The sequence below is a fragment of the Notamacropus eugenii genome, chromosome 1, assembly GCF_028372415.1.
Source record: "Notamacropus eugenii isolate mMacEug1 chromosome 1, mMacEug1.pri_v2, whole genome shotgun sequence".
NCBI classification, from domain to species: domain Eukaryota; kingdom Metazoa; phylum Chordata; class Mammalia; order Diprotodontia; family Macropodidae; genus Notamacropus; species Notamacropus eugenii.
In genome coordinates, this window is record NC_092872.1 from 150701989 (window position 1) to 150724743 (window position 22755).

The following is a 22755-nucleotide window of genomic DNA, read 5'->3' on the forward strand; positions in this document are numbered from 1 at the left end:
GGTAAATAAGGGATGACTCCTGGACCAAAAGGAATTTTTCAAAATGAGTTACTGCATCGGTCAATTTTGCCTAAATATCAGATAAGAAGCAGCTGTGGCTAACTGGTTAAAGAACGGATCAAGTCCCTGTCTGTGAGGCATACTGGCTCTATGATCCTGAGTGAGTCATTTAACTTTTCAATGCCTTCAGGCAACTCTCTATAAATTTCAGAGCTGCTAGAGCTCTGTATTGGTTAAGGAAGTTTCCTATACCCATGAAATCACAGAGGAAGGAAGGAAGGAAGAAAGGAAGGAAGGAAGGAAGGAAGGAAGGAAGGAAGGAAGGAAGGAAGGAAGGAAGGAAGGAAGGAAGGAAGGAAGGGAGGGAGGGAGGGAGGGAGAGAGAGGGAAAGAAGAGAGAGATGGAGAGGTAGAGAAAGAAGAAGGGAAAGGGAGAAGAGAGAAAGAGAGGAGGGAAGGGAAGTTAAAGTCCAGTTTTCCTCCTGAACTAACTTTTCCCTTATGACTGTCACTTTACTAATCACACAATTATTATTTTCAAGTGTAATGAATTAATTTGCTAAAGAGCTTTAACTTTTTAGTTTATAAAAGGTTCATTTTCTTCAAGGACTTTACTGTTACTAAATCAGGGTCAATGCTATATGGAGTAGGCAAAGTTTTTCTTGTCCAAAGACCAAGTACCTAAAATTTCCTTTAACTGATAAGCCAGGCAGTAAACCTCATCTCAAATGCCTTCCGCTCCAGTCTCAAGAAGAGATGTGGCAGACAGGGCCCCCGACTCAAAGTATCTCTCTTACTGTTGGTCACTCTACCATCATAGCATGCTGTCTGTTGGTGACAGCAGAAAAGGGATATGAAGATGAAAAAGCTATGGACCTGGAATCAGAGGATTTGGGTTCAAATCCTCACTCTATTATAACTTGTGTGACATTAACCTTCCTGACAATAAAATAAGGAGGCTATTCTACCTCTAAAACTGATGCTCCTGTGATCTTGACAGCATATTCAAATCTCCTCCAAAAATAAATGATCCCTGATAAGGAATCTGATCTTGATTCCTCATCTGCTAAAAGCTGAGCTGATAATGTTTTGGGGAGAATAGTGCACCAGAGGTCATAGAGGTAAAGAAGGTGCAGCAGATAGTGCTTTATGCTGATCATGTGAGGAATGATCTATTGCATTGTATACAAGAACAAAAAAATAATAAAACAAAATAATCCAGAAATCAAGGGAAATATTAACTACGAAAAACCCAACAGAGGTTGATCAGATACTTACCACAAACAGCTTCTTCAGATGATGGATAATTTTGCCAAGCACTTCTACTATTATTTTTAGTGGAGGACAGATATCAGGGAAGGGCTGGTGTATCTTGGGTAAACCAGTCTGTATGTCTATGATAGTGATAGCATGTTATAATGAATAACCAACTAAGCTTGGAGTCAGAAAAGACTTGGGTTCGAATCTCCCTCTGACATCCACTATGTGGCCTTGGGCAGGTCACTTAAATTCTGTCTATTTCAGGCAACTTCCTAGGACTTATCCACTAAGTGATAGAACAGCTTGAAGTTGGCATTGGTGGAAAGATTTCTCATACTGGGAATTTCTCATGCCATCTGAAATTCTGCATTCTTTGTCTATGTGTATATTTTCATATGTGGTGATGAAAACTAACTAGAAAGAGTTGAGTACAAAAGAAAAAACTGAGTCTGGGATTCATGATGCAATTTAGGGGTCCAGTCGTTTGATCTTGGGTCTTTCTGCCCTTTTGTTATCATTGTTATGATACCTGCAGGTGTCTGCAGGTATGTGCACTAGTCTAGAGCCATGGCTTACGTTGCTCCAGGCCTCACACAGACTGTGCATCAGCAATAGTGCGGAGAAGGTGGTATTGAAATTGATGATCTATTGATGCTCTGTCTGAATTATGCGTATCAAATTTATTCGTAGTCTCCCATCATCTAGTAAAAATTCCTAGTAGTAGTTAAGCCTACTAGTCAACAGAACTTGAGGAAGGAGTATTTCCATTATCTATCATTCTGAGGAGAAAGAGAAGGGCTAATCAAAGTACTTGTCCAGAGTGTACCGGTACACCCTGCCTACATAGACATGATTAACAGCTTAGTTATAGGTGAACACTTTAACAGAGATTGTCAGAACTAAGACAAATAAGGGGAAAATGAAGGGAAAGAAACGACTCCCCAAAACTTGGTAAAGGCCACAGGGCGAGAAAATAAAAGCCTAATTTGGCTACCATATAATTTTGTCAAATGCTAATCCTGTCCTTATAAATATTTCTAAGGAGAGGAAGGCTGTGTGAGTGTGTGTGTGTGTGTGTGTGTGTGTGTGTGTGTGTGTGTTGGGAATAAAGAAACACATGAAATATCAAATATTTGTTAAAGGAATTACTACATGCTGAGGGAAAAAATGGTGAATTTGTAGCTTTTAGTAGCAGCATGAGGACTTTGGAAAAGCTTGACTTTATTTAATATAATGCATTACACATAAAGTTATAAACTATTCTATCATGGTTTTACATGTTAGGAAGTCAGTAATTAACCTCTAGTATAAAGTAATTAGATACCCTTCATAGTGGATTTTGGAGAAAGTCAAATTTAAATGGTAACCTTTTCATATCTTTTCTATGGTTTTATATTTTAAATTGTTTGGCTTCTAGATGATAATTAGCAATGTTTCATTTGACTCTGCCTGTACAGTCTCAGTTATTGCTTTATTATTTAGCTGAAAAGCAGACAAAGTAGAAGGTAACTCAGACATCTTGAAGGTTGCTCACGTTGAAAGAAACCCTTCTTCTGAATAAAGTAAAAATGACAAATCAGACTCTTTGTCCATGTGAATTTCCTTTCCCTGGTATTATTATTTCAGACCACTCTTATTGTTCTCTGTTGATGTACTTTAACAAAGATTGTCTCATAAGATTATTTTGTTGTTATATTGTCCTCAATTTTAGAGTTAAGAAAATGGGACCTCATATGTCCATACAATTCTATAAGAAAAGAAAATCACAAACACTCCTAGGCTACTGTGTCCTAAAAGTTAACTAAACATGAAACCCTATCTCGTTTTATTTTGTCCAACTCACCCAGGAAGCAGCAGACACAGTGATAGTATACCATATTATACATCACTGGCCTGATCAATACCTGTCAAATTACTCCTTTTTCAGCTTTAAAATTAGACACAGCAAGAGGTAAATTTCTTGCTGCCTGAGCTGGTTAGTATTAGTGGACCTGTTGTCTGGGTTCCAGGAAATTGATCATTCTGTCATAGATCTACCTAGCATAAGGACTACTTTCCTCAGACTGCCATAGGGAGGAGTGAATGAAAAGACTGATTCGTTTTTACTTGCTATCCAAATAGAAGTGAGTAGTTTATAACGCCAGCAACAATTTTTAATAGAAACAACCTACCAAACTATATGGACTAAATTTATCTTCAGCAGGAATTCTTAACTTGGAGTTCATAAATTTTAAATACATATATATGCATATATATAGTGTATATACATATATACACAATATATACACACACACATATTTGTGTATATATAGATAACTGTTTCAATCAAATTGGTTTACTTTTTGAAACTATATATTTTATTCTATGCATTTAAAAACATTTTGAGAAGGGTCTTGTAGCCTTCACCAGAGTGCCAAAAGGGCCTTGACACACACCAAAAAGGTTAAGAAAACTTGTTCTATAGTGGGCCCTGCTTTCCAGATGCCTTGAGGCCTCTAACTGATCCCTGGAGGCCCGTGGGTCCTCACTTTGGCTCTCCTCCTGGACATGCCATTCCCAGAAGTGCTTTGTGCTCTAGATCAGTGTTTCCTGACTGATCTATAGTCAATTCTGCCAATCTGCAAAATGTTTGCTCCTAAAGGCCCAGGATTCTTAAAACCTCTATACTTAAACACCTGCCTCCATCTCTGTTTCTACTGACTTCTTGTTTATTGTTTTGTCCACATCTGTTTTCCGCCTTCCTGATTCTTAGTCTCTGATACCTAATCCTAACCTCCCAAGCTTTCAAGAGTGGAATGATGGGACTCTAAGTGTGAAAGGGTCTGCCTTAGAAAATTTAGACATTTAACCATCTGCCATACTATGTTATGATGAGATTTTTTGTATACATGTACATGTGAACAAGAAAATGCGCTAATCATGTGGTGAGACCAAAGGCTAACTTGATGAGCAGTCAGAGTGCTACACTTGCACCCTTACCATGTCAAGAGAAAACAAGGAAGGCCACTAGGCATCGGATAGACTCCCTGAAATACACTTATAGAAGGACATGGACAAGAGCAACACGTGATAAAACTGATATAATTTTACCAATGGAAATGACATTAAAGAAGAGGCATTATCTTCTGCTTTTCAACACCCTAATGGAATATTTCCATCTTGCGACTCAAGCCTTCCATGGACATAAGCTCTCCCTTTGGCATGTGAACTCCTTGAAAGCAAGAATTGTATTACTTTTCTATTTTTATCCCCAGGGCTTAGCATAGTGCTTGGCAAACAATAAGTGCTCACTGAATGCCTCATTCATTCATTCATTCATGATGAACATGATGTGCTCACTGGGACCACATTACAGGAAGAATTCTTACATCAATGAGAACCATTGAAGTTTTTGGAACATAGAGTATTTGAATATTACCATCCTCAGTATTGCTCTAAATCCCCTCTTTCCCCACCATAACTTATTTGTTCTGTGGTTTTTTCCTTCAGGGCCTTGTATGACAGGGAATAGTTAATACATTAAACTCTGCTCAGGTTATAGTGAAAATATAAACTTCTTTAGGAGACGGACTTTTTTCATTTTTGTTTGTGTATGCCCGAACCAAGTACCATGCACTACAGGTACTTATAAAGATGCTTACTGGATTAAATTTAATTGAAGATTGGGATTGTCATCCAAACTTCAATATTTACTGCTTGTAAAAAAGTCAGTTAACTTCTCTGAGACTCAGTTTTCTCATCTGTAAATGAAAATAATTAATACCACTTCATAGGGTTGTTGAAAAGAAGGTATAAAACATTATATACATTTGAGTTGTTATTGCTATGAGTCATAGTAAATGTATGTGTACCTCTTAACAAGTACCCTATTATCTATTAATGGAGACTTTCTAAAGATGGCTCCTTAACCCAAAGCCACAAGTCCGATGTTGCAATTTTAGGTGTTATGGCAGGTTTGGAAGAGAAATATTTTTGGTCAAGGAAGTCTTTACACATCTTTCAGATCACATCATTACGTGACCACCAGCTTTGTCTTCAAGTTTTCCCTAGGCATCAAGTGAAATTACATTTACAAATTTAAACTAATTTTTAAAAATAATAGCCCAATACATGATTAGCCTAAAATGTTGATAACATTCTATGTAAACATGAATGAGGTCTATAAGTGTACCCAGTACCATAGAGGGTTTTCCCAGAAGTAACAGAAACAGTAGCAATAGTTTCCTTACCAGTCAGAACATATGCCAGAGGAGACTGTGCTAGATGCCTCCCTTGCTGGTGCTGCAAGGTAAGATAGTAATATCTCTTCTGCTTAATGGCAGGCCTACATCCATGCCTAGAGTCTCTTGATTACATCTGTAGGGTTTTTGATGTTTAAAAAATGGTAAAGGGAAGGCACTAAGTAGGGAATGAGAAATGAAAAAAATGGGGTACCCAGAAAGATGGGGGGAGTACAGAAGTAGAGGTCACAGTTTCAAAGACAAATTTCACTGTGTCCCAATTTTTGCCTGTAGCTGGTACTCAGCTCCTGCTTGACTTGAAAGGTGCTGATTCATCTAGATTGCTAGGAAATCAACTTGTTGCCTTTGGACAGCTTAATAAAGGCTTTTTGGAAATGGTGCTTTTGGCAACCAGCTTTTCCTAACTGTGCCAGTTGGAGGATATAATCAGAATTGTTGCAAAGATGATACAAGGGGCTTTGCAGAAAAGCATCTGAACTACCTTTTGGTGGAAGCATTTTCAAGAGGAGGAGTGTAAAGGTTAATCTATTGGTTAGATTCCATAGATTCTTTGTTAAAGACTTCCTTTAGAAAATAAATAGGAGAATAAGCATGTACAATAGAATATGTCTATTTAGGGATATTTTTCTAATCCGCCATGTTGTCTGTATAATGTAAGCTGCACATGATTACACAAATGATGGTTTAAATGTCCCAAGATATTTGTATCAGCAGATACTTTCATAGACTTAAAACTGAAAGAGGTTTAAGAGATCATGGAGCTGAATTCCCTCAATTAAAGCCCAAAAAGTTTTAAGTGGCTTTTCTAAAGATTTGAACTCAGTTTCTCCAGTTACAAATCCAGTGTAATTTCTTCTGTACCACATTTGTATTTTAAAGAAAATACAGAAGCTTCACGCTTTTAATTTTGTTCACCTTAAATACAAGAACAGTGAAGTGTCATTAAATGCTAAAAATTACATGGTTCAGTCAAGGTCAAAAATATCGAAGTAGGAAGTTTGTTTTTGGAGCTCTTTCATTTCCATTTGGTTGTCATCCTTATCCCTTGTGGTCAGTGCTCTGACTCCTTAATACACCACCATCACTATCTCCAGGGCTTCTCCCAAACCTACCCCTTGGGAACACCTAGTGTTTCCTCTCCCCCTAACAAGACAAGGTTAGAAACCAACCAATCCTTTGTCCCATTCTTTCAAGGACCAGCTAGAAAACTGGCTAATCTGATGTTCTAATAAGCATGCAGGTGTTAATGACTGCTGGCAGCCCAGTTTGCATTGGCATTTGGATAGCCAAATTTCACGGCCAAAAGAGAATGTGTTGGAATAGAAAGGTATCAGTTGGAAATCAGAGTACTTGGCTTTGAATCTCACCCTCTTACTGATTAGTTGTATAATCTTGGGCAAAGAGTTTCTTTCCTCTATCCCTCATCTAATTTGAGACCAGAACTGTTGTTTCATTGCTAAAGGTAATTCCCAGTGAGGAAACTCCCTCTATCAATGCAAATTGCACATTTCACTTACAGGTATCATATTTAAGAGCCACCAGGAACAGCAAGAAGCTAAGTGACTTTCTCAGGGTCACTTAGAGGTAGGTGTCAGTGGCAAGACCATAAATGATGATAACTCCTCTACCCACTTCATAGGATGATAGGGAGGATCAAATGACATAATCTATAGAAAGAAGTTGGTAAGCTATAAAGTGCCATAGAAATATGCTATTGTTTTGAAAAGAACTGCATGTGATGGTAGACATTTCAGTGGCCACTGCACACAGTGGGGCCAACCCTCATATCACTCCATTTATGTTAAAGCAGAACCGCAGCTAATTTGGGACCATTTTCTCTCTCCCTCTCATCCTGTCTTATCTAACCCTCCCTAATGGCCATACAACAAAAGTATGCAAAGTAGAGGAAGATGGGAGACATCAAATACCTTTTAACCAGAACATCAGCAATTCCTTGCTTACGAGAAAGTAAAGAATAAATCATGTTCCTTCTTTGTCTTCTTTCATGCTGGCCTTACAAAAAGGTCACAAGGGTGTAGTTAGGAGCCTGGGGTGAAACTAAAATGGCCTAGATAATAAAAACATATTGTTGTAGCAATGGCTTTTCTTCTTTTGGGGGGTTCAGTTCAATTTCATGAATATTCATCTATTAAGCAGCAACTATTTGCAAAACCCTGTGGTAGGTACTGAAGGAGAAACAAAGATATATATTACATATATTATAAGGCATGCATAGCTCTGCCTACTGAGAGTTTACAAGGAAAAATAGGATATACACTAATCCTATAATATAAAAAAGAACAGGAGAACTCAACAGACATTTTTAAAGAGCTCACTATGAACAAGACAGGTCACAAGTTGTTGGTTGTTCAATTTTTTTTAATACAAGCATTTTTAAGTGCTTACTCTATGCCAGGCATTGAACTCGCTACTAGGAAAACAAATAAAATCCAAACTAATGACAGTCCCAGCCCTAAGGAAGTTAAAAAGTGAGGTGATAGATGCCTGAGGGTAAGAATGTCATTGGGGGACTTGGTAGAGAAAATCTGTAGGGTGTAGGGTAGCCTGGAGAGAATTGAGGCAGGGCTGAACTGGATGTCCCCCTGAAATAGAGGTTCTGGGAAGAGCCATCCAACCAGAGGGAGAGGCTGCTGGGGCAAAGAGTATTTCCTATGTGTGGATCCCATGACCAAAGTGAGCTATCTAGATGAAGAGGTTTGTGAGCGTGGAGACTTCCTCTATCATGCCCTGGAAAACAGCTTGGAGAGATAAGGGTGTGGGGCTGGGGGGTGTAAGAAAAAAAGTCCCAGAGCTTGGATTTAAACTCAGGTAGAGTGATGTCAAGTTCAGCACTCTTCCCAGTGATGCGGATGTACAGTTGCCACCTGACAGAATATGAGAGGCCAAAGACAGGGATGACTCTAAAGTTGAGAAGAGCATAGAAGTGGTTTAAAAAAAACATCATGCGACTTTTGAAGAGAAATCTTCAAAGCATTCCAGACACGGAATAGAATGAGAAAAACAGAACCAGGAAAGCACCACACAATTTTAGAAGAGCGAACAATCCACTTTAGCTGGATCATATGAGATGAGACTGGAAAGCCAGGCTACAGCCTTGAATATCAAACTATAAGTTCAAACTTTATCTGGCAGACAATGGAGTCAGAGCTATTAATAACGTCACAATCATGGAATGTTAGAGTTAAAAGATACTTCCTGAGATACTCTAGTTCAACACATTTATTTTAATAGGCAAAGAAACTGAGGACCAGACAGGTAAAGTGATATAAATGCCTTCCCAAAGCGGATCGGGGACCAAGACTTCTGCTCTTTCCAGTACATCACATACATTGAACATTTTTCTCAGCAGTGAGTAGAAGGATGTAACGAGAGCTGTGTGTTCAGATTAATCTGGAAGTGATCTATTGAATAGATTAGGGTGGATAGGATAGAGATTAGAAGAACCATTTGCTGGCTGTTACAATAGTCTGGGGAGAAGTAATGAGGGTCTGAACTGGATTTGTCGAAATAGGAATGAAGAGAAGAGGTATAGTTTGATATTACAGAGAGAGAATCTACAGGACTCCGAAACTGGATGTGGGAAGTGAGGGAGAGGAAGTCTTCAGAAGATGATTCTAAGGTTTCAGGTCTCAAGATAACTGACTGGGTTACTAGGAGAATAGGGCTACCACTAACAAAAATAGGGAAGTTGGAAGGAAAGGCAGTTTCTAGGGAAAAAGTAATGAATTCTGTTTAGTATATGTTGAATTTGAGGGTACCTAGGGGACATTTGGTTTGTATTTTTTTCTATTCAGAATTACCTCTTTAGATTGTATTCACTCAGAGCAAATTTTGTTATAATTCAAGGGCAGGAAAGGAGCAGGCTCCTTGTGCCAGCCTGCCTAGTGTGCCTACTGCCTCCACAAATATCATGGTAAGGTTATAATGACATTGGTGGCTACCATGGCTGTAATCACAGTAGGCAGTACTGGCTTCTATATATACTTTTTTTTATTGGATTTCAAATCAGTAGGCATTGATTTTCTGCCCCAGACTGGAGATTATAACTTTGGCCAGTGGCTTTCCCTTTCGGACCCATTCTGCAACTTGTTGCCTTTCTCATACCATAAGATTATAGCTTCCCTGACAATCTCAGTAAAGGAGGTTGGGTTTGAACTCAACCACTTGAAGCCAAGCATAGCATATAGTTTGTGGGCTTCCTTTTTGACAGCAAAATCCTCCTAACCCTTATTCTACCTGTCTGAATAACTGCCTCTCGTTTGGATGGGACAAGGAGTGTTCAGGACCATTTAGCTGTATGTGAACAGTGGTAGGGAGAATAAGTAAGAGTAGCTGAGAAGGATATTAACGAAAACATTATCTTTTCCAGCAAGAACCAGGGATCTCCAGACTGTGAAAGAGGACATACTTCCCCCTTCTCCCTTTAAATTTGATAATTTAAAAACAAACAACCTTGAACTAGAACCAGTTGAAATTCTCCCTTCTCTACAGAGCAGGTAGAAATCACTAGATCTATCTGCCTCATTTTTTGTGCCCCTCTATTAAATTAAAGGGGCTATTTCTAAGTTGAGAGGGCAAGGTACTCTGGATTTCCAGCCAGTGTACAGTGAGGGAATGAAGGATAATAACTCTAACATTTGTAGAACACTGCATACTTTCAAAAGGTTTTCACCTCCATCATTCATTTGATTCTCACCACAACCCTTTGAGATAGGCAGGGACAGAGATTATTACTCCCACTGAACAGAGAGGAGAACTGAGCCACAAGGAAAAGTAGCTTATTTGCACAAGGTCACATAGCAGGATAGCCTAACTTTGGAACTGAATCTGGATTTTTTGGATCTTAGTGTAATAAGGATCTCGTTGATGGCAGCATACCAGAAACCAACAGAAATTACTTTGCCAGGCTACCCAAGACCAGGACTGTGTGTATGCCAACTTGGATCTTCCTAATTAATTATCTTGATTGTTTTGATGTAGTCCTGGTGTCTTCCTCTTAATTGGCAATTTGCATTTGCTCAGTGCCAACCTGTAATCACTGTGCATTCTACCACAAAGGTTATCAATTCAATGAGCTGTTGTAACGTTAGCCCAGCATTTATTTGAGTACTCCTGAAAAGAGTTCTAGCATATCCCATTACCATTAACATTAAAACTGTGATTATTTTGTACAATTTTACTGGCCCATTAAAAATAAGAACTCCCGAGTCCAGGCTGATTCAAGTCTGCCTTCCAATATATACAAGTAAAGAGTAGAGCATTTCAATAAAATATGTCAACTTAAGCATATTTTGAAATGCCATTGGAAAACAAAAGAAAATGTTACGGAGGCACTAGAAAAATAAATCTGAAATGAAATCACTGAGGCATGTAATCATTTCAAGGTTATGAGATGTGAGAGGCAAAATTTATTTAGATACTCATTTACCTTCATGAGGTACAGAATGAAAAGGAAGTATAACATTATTTGCTTATGAGTCAGTCTATAATGCATATTTCTCAAAAATGTTTTGGAGCCGATGTTGAATTCAATTCAACAAACATTTATTTAGTACTAATTTTGTGTATAAAGCCCCATTCTAAGTACTGAGGAACATATACAATGGTTTAAAAAGACATGATCCCTACCCCTGAAGACACAAAAATAGATTGCTATGATACTTGGTATTATATAACCATATAGGTGTACTGCAGAACAAAGTGCTATGTGAGATCTGAAAGAAAAGCCACTAATGCCTGAGAGCTTTGGGAAAGGTCTCCTTGGGAAGGTAGTACTGGGGCTAGGCTGTAGAGGTTAGCTAGGAACCCAGCACGTGAGAAAGGAGAGAGATGGAGGATTACAAGCACAGACACAACATGAGCAAAGGAATGAAGACAAGTTCAGGAAGGGCAGAGAGCAGCCCACGCTCACTACAGGATAGCATGTGTTTCTTTCATTTGCCTTAGAAGTCAACAGTAATGGTAGGTGCTCACAGTCTCGGCTCCTTCCAGGTGAGTTCTGTCACACACAATAATGATAATGGCTAGCATTTATATATTTTTATATATAATATATATTTATATATTATATATTTTTAAATATTTTCTCATTTTATTCTTGAAACAATCCTGAGAGATAAGGGCTATGATTATCTCAACTTTGCAGAAGAGGAAAGTAAGACAAAAAGACTAAGTGATTGCCCAGGGCCACACAGCTAGTATATGTCTGAAGCAAGATTTGAGCTCAGGTTTTCCTGACTTCAGGCCCAGCGCGCTGTCCATTGTGCCACTTCACTGCCTTATCCACACATGGTTCACTGGTTAATGCTCAGGAAGAGTTAGACTTGCTATTCTCTCATGTGACTACTAATTCTTAAGATCTGTCCTGGGATTTTGTAGAAATGATTCCAGTTTAAGTGTGGTTTAGACCATATGATCTCTGTAGTTCCTTCCAACTTTTTAAATTCCTTTCAGGTTATTTCAAATAAAAGCCATGTCCTCAAATAATACTTCATTGAGTATGTTTATAGCTTTTGTAACTTTACATAAGAAAAATCATGTCATTCCACACTTCATAAATAACTGTAGCTAACATGTAATAAAGATTATACATAGAATTTTATTGTTCACTTATTTCAGCCATGTCCTACTCTTTGTGACCCCATTTGGGTTTTCTTGGCAAAGATGCTGGAGTGGTTTACCATTTTCTCCTCTAGCTCATTTTACAGATCGGGAAATTGAGGCAAACAGGGCCAAATCCCAGGGTCACACAACTAGTAAGTGTCTGAGGCTGGACTTGAACTCAAGTCTTCCTGACTCCAGGCCTGATGATGCTTTATTTACTGAACCACCTACCTGCGCCATCCAGGAAATAATTTGTTTATATATGCAGTATGAAAGAGCTCCCTAGCCTGATAAATTCTGATGAATCAGGCAGGAAATGGGTTAAAAATGGGTCAAGCATTCCTTTATCACCTTTCCTATACCCCCTCCTACTTTCCATTGTCCAAGTACCCTAATCCTGCCAGTGGTGGCTGAGGACTTTCTGTTCTAGCATGGAAGCCTGGCCTACCTCCCCAGGTAGTAAGCCAGGTGCCAGACAGATCTTTCCTGATTGACCCCAACATGGCAAAATAAGTGATTTATCCTACATCTCATTTCTTCGGGGCTTTCTGAATAGTGATATGCAGTTGTTTGTCAGACTGTATTTAATCGTAAACTATTATAGCTAGATGGAAATTTAGAGGCCATTTGGTCCAACCTTCTCAAATTACAAAGAGGAAGCTGAAGGCCAGGGTGGGAAAGTTACTAAATGACTTATCTATACTCAGACAACTAGTTGGGGAAAGAACCCAAAACTAGAAGTTAAGAGACCCATTCCTCTAGCACTTTCTCCATTGCACTACATTGTCTGCTGTTTGCTTTATTTCTAGAGTTAAAATGGGCACTTCTACTATTCTTAAACACTTAGGGTACAAAGGAGAAAACATTCAGAAACTGTGCATCTGTTAACAAATGTTATTTTAAATTCTGCCTGGAAATACATTTCATGAAATTAGCAGTCTCCATAGAAGTCACTATTTTTTCCTCAGGCCTCTGCTCTCTACCAGTGATAATCTAAATCAAAGAATGTTAATACTAGAAGGTGTTGGGGGTCCCCCAAACTTGTCTTTTTGAGTTGCCATATTTTCCAGAAACAGTGGGCCCAGAGTATGGAAGAGACCCTGAAAGTGTTAAGGATGAAGCCCTCTCCTCCTCCCCTTAGTTGACTTAATTTGCTATTTGTAGCCCAAGCAGGACTCCCTATATGTCCTTGGAAGTCAAGACTTCAGTCAAGCCAGTCAGTCTTCCCTAAACTGGGAAACTGTGTACAAAGGGACCCTTAAAGGATAGCTAATCCATCCTCCTAGTTTTACAGATGAGGGTGTTGAGGCACTGAAAGGTTAAATGGCCACCTGACTAGGAAGTGGCAGAACTAGAATTCAAAGCCAGGTCTTCTGCCTCTAAATTCAGGAGTCTTTCTACTATATCTCACCAGAGCTAACTATTGTGGAGTCATTAGGGCTTTTCCTGGACCATATTTGAACTCTTTTTGCAGAAACACCCAGGCTTAACACCTGATTAACATGAACAATTAGCATTTGTTGGAAGCTCACAGAAATCCCTTGGCCTTGCCCTACACTACTGTCTTCCTACAATTGCCCACAGAAGCTCCCTCCCTCTTTTTCTTACTACCCTGTGACCTTGTGTTCTGTGATACTCTCTTCACAGTCCCCACAACTGAATTTATCTTTTAAAATTACTGAGTACAGATTTGGTACTCCTTACCCTAAGTGCAAAAGTTGCTAGTTACAGCTCTGTTTCACACTATCTCATATTAGCACTAATGTAGGAATTGTCAATAATGGTTAATGATTTTTCTTCCAGATAATATTTGCATTTCATTGGGTGTTTTAAATGTTTTAGTTTATAGAAATAGTGGAAGGATTTCAGAATTGAGGCAGATCCCAAAGAAGAGGTGTATAGGGACTAAGAAGCCTTTTAATGCCCCCTCAAACCACCTCATGCCTATTCATAAAGCTGGTCTTGCTCCTACACACCAAGGCATATTAAGACTTAATTCAAACCTTGAAATCAGCAGAAAGGGGTCAGAAATCACCAGATAGTGTAAGGTTGCCGGCAATCCCTGCTTTCAGTTAGATAAGAAAAATTCTTCTTCTGTGAACCATCAACATCTCTAGTCCCAAATGGAACCTGGCATGGTTTTCAGCTTGATTTTACAGCTAAGGGGAAAAGGAAGTTCACTTCTCATTTACATCAAATCCAATTTTTCCTTTCCACTGATCCAGGAAGGTGGAGGGAAGCAAACTTCTTCTCACCTCAGCTGCATATATGAGAAGTCTCAGGAATCAGTGGTCCTTGAAAACAAACTTTGCTTCCCAGAGCCAGCCTTTATAGTTGGCAGAGTAGAAAGTAGCCTTCATGGTATGATTGTAAGGGCAGCAAAGGGCCTCCCTAACCCAAATCATCTCCCTGCAGTACCAGAAATTCTTAGTATTAGTAACTGAGTCCATTGAATTATGTCATTTGATTTAATAGAATTTAACAATTATTCCATTGCGTGCAGGGCACTTTGCTGGACATTACATTCTAGTAGGCATTAATGGCAGGCATCTTTAAGACCCTGCTGAAACCCAAATCTCTCTAAAAGAAGAAAGGCACTTACCTATTACAAACTACTAATGTCATATCAAATAATTGGCTGTCTCTTTGGAAAGCAGAGTACACTATCCTGAGGTAACCAGAAGTAAGCTGGGTCAGCCTTGATGGGAAAGGAGTTAGATGCAGAGTATGGGACACCACTGGCACAGAGCAGACCCCACTGGAGCATTTCAGTGGTCCATGTACATTCTGGAAGTAGCATGAAGACACTAGGCGAGGGGGTGGAGGGAACAAGCATTCGTTAATTATCTGCTATGTGCCAGACACTTCACAAATGGTACTTCATTTCATCCTCACAACAGACAACTCTATGTGCCTTAGTTTCCTCACCTGTAAAATGAGATTGTACCTGATTCTTACTTCTAATTTGCCTTGAATCCCTTCCAGCTCTCACTTACCTGATCCTCTGATCTAAGGAAGGGAGAACCTCATATAACCTAGGGACAAGGAATTGTGAGTTGAGAAAACACCAAAAACTGTACATGTAGGCACCTCACATTTTTACTGGAGGACAGTCCTGTCTCTCCACAGAGTATTAAGCTTTGTGGACATACAGGTTGCATATGACAGTCCCTGGAAATTGAGCAAGAGGCTATGCTATCCATCTAAGCTATAGTAGAAGCAGTTCTATAGTTTTTCTTTGGACAAACATTGAACACAGAACAGAGGGGGTCTGGAGTCTAGACTCAGTTGTTGTCAAATGGTATTGGAGTCCCAGTTGTGGTATAAGTAATCATCACCAAATCAATACCCTTCAGTGTGGTAGCTATGCTGAAAACTAGTCATTTTTTAAAAATGCCACCCTGTCACTTTGAGTTATGGCAAAAAAAAAAAAAGGCAAAAGAAAAATAAAATGTTCTTGGACTATATATGCCATATAAATATATTACATATTCAATACACACATCCTCCCCAGTGCACTCATAATAGAATCATTAAACGTAAGAACAAATGATGTTTTAGGTTAAATTGTTCTAGGAAAGTATGCTCCTTAGTCATTTCCCTGAGATATTCTGCCCTTGGTCCTGATGCATTGCTGGGCTCTTGTAGCAAATAAAGACTCATTTAGAGGTTCACGTACTCCAAGGTTTCTGATAACAGTAAAGCCCAGCACCACGAATGCCACCTATGTCTTTCTGGACAAAGGAAAGTCTTGGGCTGCAAATGTCGCCTATTGTCTTATATCTTGAACCTTCTCAGTATTTTCTGTTCCTCATCAGTCCTGCCCTGAATCTCCCTTAGAGTTGATACCATGCCCTGAAGACATGAAGCTCATGGCATCTTCCTTCTCAGACCCAAGAGAGCAGAGTGGAGGAAGTTACTTGACTCAATGATAGGATTATTTCTTTCTGATCTTCCCCCTCTGAACCTGTCCAGCCTTATCTCTTTTTACTCTTAGAATCATAGGCTAAAAGAGCCAGAAGGCACTTTGAAGATCATTTGGCCAATGCCCTCATTTTACAGGCAAACAAAATGAATCTCAGAGATGTTGAGTGCCTTGCCAGTGGTTACAAAACCCAGTTAATGGCAGGGGCAGCCCTAGAAACAACCCAGAACTCTTCAAGTTCAGGATTCTTTCTTCAACACCATACCATCTGTACATTGGAATTTGGGAGACAACATCTGAGGGTAGATCTGTAGGGGGAAAAAATCTTCCTATTTAAGTACACCATAGTTTAGGAAGCAGCCAAACCCTCTATTCCAACCACAATGGCTTCTTCACTGCCGTCTATGCAGATTACTTATGTCCCCAGTGCCTAGCATAGTGTCTGGCACATAGAAGACATTTAAATACTGTTGACTAGTGTTTGAAGTAGTAAAAAAGGAGTTAGATTTGTAGTCAGAGGACCTGAGTTCAAATCCTGACTCTACTACTTAACTACCTCCGTGACTTTGGGTCAATCATTTCATCTCCCTGGGACTCAGTTTCTCCATTTGTAAAATGAGAGGGTGGGATTAGATGGCCCCTAAGGTCCACTCCAGTAATGAAGCTATGATCCTACAACCTTCTTTCTCCTAGGATCTTATGATCCTAAGTATTCCATAACTTGAGAAGTAGACAAACCCTCTACTCCAACCACACCTGTCTCTTCATATTCTTTTGTACCAGATTTGGAATCTGAGGCTCCAGCTTCAAATCCCAATTCTGCTTTTTACCTGTGCGACTTTGGTCAAATCTCTGGCCCTCTGTTTCTTCATTTGTAAAATGAAGAGGTTGAAGAAAGTTATTTCCCAGTTCTCTTTATATATAAACCTGTGAGCCTTAGTGCCACCACTGTACCTTTGCTCACACTGTTCTGCCTTATCTGGAATACCCTGCTTTCTGGCCCTCCCACCCCCATTTCAAATCCTGCTCATATTTTAAGGCCCATTTCAGTCCCCACCTCCTTCATGAAGCCTTCTCCAACAGTTCTAGCCCACACGGATCTCTTTCTTAGCTTTCCGACAGCCCTGATAGTCTGAATCACACAATTCAATTCTTGATCATAGGCTGTCTCTTCCTGATCTCTGGTTTAACCAGAATGGTTAAACATGAAGGTTTGTATCCCAACCACCCCTGCTAGCTCCTGGAGGGGGTGGGAGGGGAGAGGGTCATCATGCTGCACACACAACCATTCAGTGTAGATTAGTGTGATTAGTTAAAATACTTCAGAAGGAACTTTTGTAATTTTCTGACAAAAAATGAAACGTGCTATACATTTTTCTACAAATTCCCAAAGCCCTTATCCACTTTCACATGCTTTCCAAGTGTGTAAATGCTATGCTTTGCAAGGACAGGGTTTGTGAAATGCACCCGGGTCTGACCTGCCTCCAGACCATTGTTGTTTGGGAATTTACATTAACAATTCATAAGGAGCCATGGGCTGTATTAGTTCAAAGATTCCATGGCTCTTTGTCTGCTCTAGTTCTGGCATTCTTCCACTTTGGGGGTGGAGAGGGGGAAGAGGTGAGTCTGGCCAAGAGGTTAGTGTCACCTAGGAGTCACCCCTTTCCAACACAATCCACAATAGCCAGCCTAGTGCAGTGAACCAGTATTCCCAGAACTATTAGGCCTACACCACCTAAGCCCTTTCAATAGCCATCTACTAGCACCATTGTCTATGGCCTGTCAATCAGGAGGCTTGGACAACCAGCTGCTGCTACTGGGCCAAAGGCAGCCTACAAATGATTGTTAATAAGCCCCGTGTGGGCTCCTGGCCTCATTTGGTTGGGTCGCACAATTCAGTTTTACCAAAAGCCATTTGCCCAGGTAAGTAATGATTTTACCAAATGAATAGAATGGGACTTGAGTTTTGCTCATTTGTCTGCCTGTAAACACCAGGTAAAGATAATGGGGTGGGAGAGGGACGGGGGCTCAGGCAGTAAAAAAAAAAAGCTGATGGGCTGGCAAATGTTTGCGCATATTTGGGAGGCCGCTGCAGATGCTTCCTCTGTATGTTTTCCTGAGAACTATTCAGGCTTCAGCCTTGTTCCACCCAGGGCTTACTATAATTATAATTATGTATAGCTAACACTAACTGAATACTTTAAGGTTTGCCGTGCTTTACACAGTTCTCTGTTTCCTATGTATGTTTTGTCTCACCAATCAATCAACAAGCATTTATTATATTACAGGCATTGTACCAACAAGATTACAAACTCCATGAAAGCATGGAATTATGCCTTACGCTTCTTTTAAATATCCCACAGTGATCAACATTGCTCAGATCATAGGTTCATAGATTTAAAGCTGGAAGGGACCTTAGAGATCATTCATTCTAACCCCATCATTTTACAGATGAGGAAAGTGAATCCCAGAAATGTCAAGCTACTTGCCCAAAATCACACAGATAATTGATCCCAGATTATTTTTTTTTATTCCAGATGCAGCATTCTTTTACGCCACAAACACAGAAGAAACTCAGTCTATACTTTCTAAGTTGAATTAAGGCTAGGCATTTAACAGTTAAATGCATTTTTTTAGCCTCATGGTGTAGGACACAGATAAAACGTATTTTGCAAACTTTGCCAGTCACAAATAAAGTGTTTTGTTTTGGGTTTTTGTTTATTTGCTTGTTTTTAGAAAAAAGAGAATTTCACAAGGCATAAAAGTAGATACATATGTCTCATTTATCCCAGTTTTGCTAGAGACCAAATTCAATACCAAGCAGGGACACAAGGTGGCATATTTGTGCCAATGTTTATAGTTCTATGCCGTGTTTTTGACCCTTTTTTTCTGCTTAGAAAAGCCTTTGACTACAAGGTTTCTTTCTGTCTGGGTGAAATGTTAGTTCGTCAAAAGTGAGAGAAACAGGTGGCTCGAGGCAGCTAAGGGATACATTGGTCAGATTGTTGGACCTACAGTCAGAAGTTCTGTTCACTCATTTCTCAGTCAAGCCTGACTCGTGAGCCCATCTGGGGTTTTCTTGGCAGAGATACTGGAATGGTTTGTCATTTCCTTCTCCAGCTTGTTTTACAAATGAGGAAACTGAGGCAAACAGGGTGAAGTGACTTGCCCAGGGTTATACAGCTAATAAGTATCTATTTAAGACCAGACGAGTCTCCCTCATTCCAGGTCCAGCACTCTTTGTTCACTGTGCTACCAATCTGCCAGTCGGAAAGACTCGAGTTCAAATCCAGCCCTCAGACACTGTGTGTGACCCTGGCCAAGTCACTTAATCTTTGGTTGCCTCAGTTTTTTCAGTGTAAAATGGAGGTAATAATAATAGCACCTACCTCCCAGGAATGTTAAAAGGATCAAATGAGATGAAGTCTTATGCTTAAAATAAGTCTTGTGCTAAAGTTACATGCGCAGCACAGTACCCGGCACCTACGAGGTGATACATAGTAAGTGATTTATATATTTCTTATTATTATCCATTTTTATTCTGCCAAATTCTGGGTATGACTGGCCTCTTTAGAACAGAACCACTAATTGAGTGAAAACCTTATGAAGCAGAAGTGAGATTATGTAGGTGCTAGGAGACCTGAGTCCAAGTCTCAGATCTAGCAATTATTTCCTAGGTACAAAGCATTTTACCTCTCTGAGATCAGCTTCCTCATCTGTAAAATGATAACGTTCATGTCCTAGCCCTCTCAGGATTTTTATGAGAAAAGTACTTTATAAAGCTTAAAGTGCTTCATCGAAGTTCCCCACCCCTGTAGGCTGTCATTATCTAAGAAGGGTAACATTCTGAGTCATTAAAACTTTAAGAACTTAAGATTTACAGTTAGAAACATAGAAATCATTGAATTCTGGGGTTCTTAACCTTTTTGGGGTCACAAACCATTTTGGTAATCTGGTAAAACCTATGTACTCCTCAGAAAAAAAATGTTTTTAAATAATTGAAGGAAATGATGTATTTCAGCTAGAGGTTAGTGAAAATAAAGACACAATTCTTTCCCTATCCAGGTCCACAGACCCTTCCCACCCCCATGGAATCTATTGGTCCTCAGATCCCAAGTTAAGTCTTGACCAACCTCATGATTATATAGATAAGGAAACTGGGGCCCAAAGAGAAGTGAAAGTGACTAATTCAGTTCAATCTTTACTAAGTCACTCTTGAAAGGCACTGGGACTAGACACTGAATTGGCCCAAGGTCACACAGATGGTAAATAACTGAATCAGGATTTGAAACTAGGTTCCCAATGCCATAGGATCATAGATTTAGAGTGGGAAGGGCTATAATAATTAATAATAATAAACTATCATTTACATGCTGCCTCAAGGTTTTCAAAGTACTTGATTTGTCCCTTACAACAACTTCATGAGGTAGATTTCCCCCATTTTACAGAATGGTTGAGTGATTTGCTTAGGACCAGACAACTAGTGTGTGAATTAGGATTCAATCTGAGGTCTTCCTGACTCCAGATCCAAGATGCTTTCCAATGTACCACCTAGCTGCCAATTTCAGATGTCAGAGGTCATTTGATCCAACTTCCATATTTTATAGAGGAGAAAACTGAAACCAAGAGAAGCTATGTGACTTGTCCAGGATCACAGGGTTAAGTGGGAGTTCTGGATTCAAACTCAAGTCTTCTAACTCTAAATCTAGAACTCTTCACTGTGATACACGGTTCTCTTATGATCTACTTCATGCATGAGTAGTCAAGAACAAAAAGGCAAGTATTTTCAGTGTATATCACCTACAGGAAATTGTCTGACTACAAATCCAGTGTTCTTTCTACTATCCTATGCTACTTTTAGATAAATTAATAAATGTATTTCATAGAGGGAATCAATCGATTTCATTAGCTATAGAGTCACATAGCAGAACTCTGAAGAAATGGGATGGATGTAGAATAATTCTCTTTGGATAGGGCTAAGGAAACCAGAAAGTGTCTGGATAGCACAAGAGAGCAGGTCTAGATAGGATAATGCACTGGAGGGGGGGGGGTACCCTAACAAACTAGGAATCAACCTGAGGATCTGGGATGTCTAGGAAAGGCAATAAAAAGGGAAGATATGGACCCTGAAATAGTCAAGGCAACTTTTCCTATCCCACAGTTTAGTCAAGGGCCAGCATATAGTAACAATAATAATAGTTATCATTATTATTATTAGCTAATGTTTATATAGTATTTACTGTGTGCCATGCATTGTGCTAAGTCCTTTACAATTATTATCTCATTTGGTTCTCACAATAACCCTGGGAGGTAGGTGTTATTATCTCCATTTTACAGATGAGGAAACTTAGGCAAACAGAGGTTAAGTGATTTGTCCAGAGTCACAGGATAAGTATCTCAGGACTAGATTTGAACTCAGTCATTCTTGACTCCAGGCCCAGAACACTACTCACTTGTTGCCAGTGGCAAACTGGATTGCAGGTATTCCCAGCAGCCTCTTGATTTTTTTTAATGCAGTAGAAGGTAATCATTTTGGAGCTGGAAAATGAAGAGCTGACAGAGATTTTTTTTCTAAGATTCACTTTTTATATAAAGGAGCATATAGGGTATATTCCAATGAGCCTTTCTTCATCAGTTTTAATTCATTTCTGGCATACCTAGGAGACCAATCTCATTAATTATCCCTGGGGATTTTCCATGGTGTTCTTCTAGGGTTTGCTGGCATTTTATTATTTTTCATGGATCTTTTAATTCTGATAGTTATCTTAATGTTTTCTTTCACTTCTCTTTTCTACTAACATAGCTGGAAAATTGCCTTAAAATCCTCTAAAATGTGTCTGGTGCAAGGCTTTTCATGCTATTTCCAGAATCACAGGGTTTCATATTATCTCCCTGAAAAAAACAAACCACTCTCTCCTCCCTTCACCCCAAGAAATAGTTCTACCAACTCAGTGTGGGCATCCCACATAGCCAAGTTCATAAAATGAACTTTTTTTAAAAGAGGGGGAAACATTTTTTCCCCAGTCAATAGTCTATTTAGTTATTTGCCCTCAATTATAATCAAACTCTATGTAAGGAGATTAAACAGACAAAGGCAGGGCTGACTGGCTACCCTTTGTGTTGATTCCACCGAGTTAGAAGGACCATTTGCCGTCTTTTTAATTAGTAATAAAATATGATTCAGAGCCATGCAGAGAAGCTCTACTGGAACCATTACTCCCACTGAATCACAGATAACTTTTTGAACAACAATGAACTGGGAATTCTTCTTGCTCTTTTCAATGGTACTGACGCTGTTTTATGGTGGAAATAAGTACAGTATAGTGGAAAGAATTGTTTAGGGAAATAGGTAATGGGTTCTTGTTTTGATTTTATTGTATGGATTTGGGTAAGTCACTCCATTTCTCTGATATCCTCATCTGTGAAATATGAGCCAGCAGAGGGCTTTTGAGGTCTAGGGGGTTAGATGATCAAGAAAGTTCCTTCCAGCCTAGGCAGCATAGTACAATGGTTAGAGAGTTTGGGTTCAAATCCTGACTTTAATGTTTACTAACCTGAGTGACCTTGGGCAAATCGGCCTCTCTCAACTATAGTTTCCCCATCTGTACAATGAGGGTTTTAGGCTAGATATCTTCCGAAAGACCTCCTGCCTCTAGAACTGTGATCTTATGATCTGAATCCTATGATATTTCATCAAAGACCCAG

The 22755-nt window shown here is 39.4% G+C and overlaps 1 protein-coding gene across 1 annotated transcript in view; it reads left to right on the forward strand.

Annotated features, from left to right (window-relative positions):
* Positions 1-11480: 11480 nt before the first annotated feature.
* TRPM1 (transient receptor potential cation channel subfamily M member 1) overlaps positions 11481-22755 on the forward strand; it is a 102742-nt gene continuing 91467 nt past the window's right edge. Inside the window, exon 1 of the mRNA XM_072616462.1 lies at positions 11481-11513. Coding sequence (XP_072472563.1) covers positions 11481-11513 — 33 coding nt within the window. The remainder of the gene's footprint in view (positions 11514-22755) is intronic.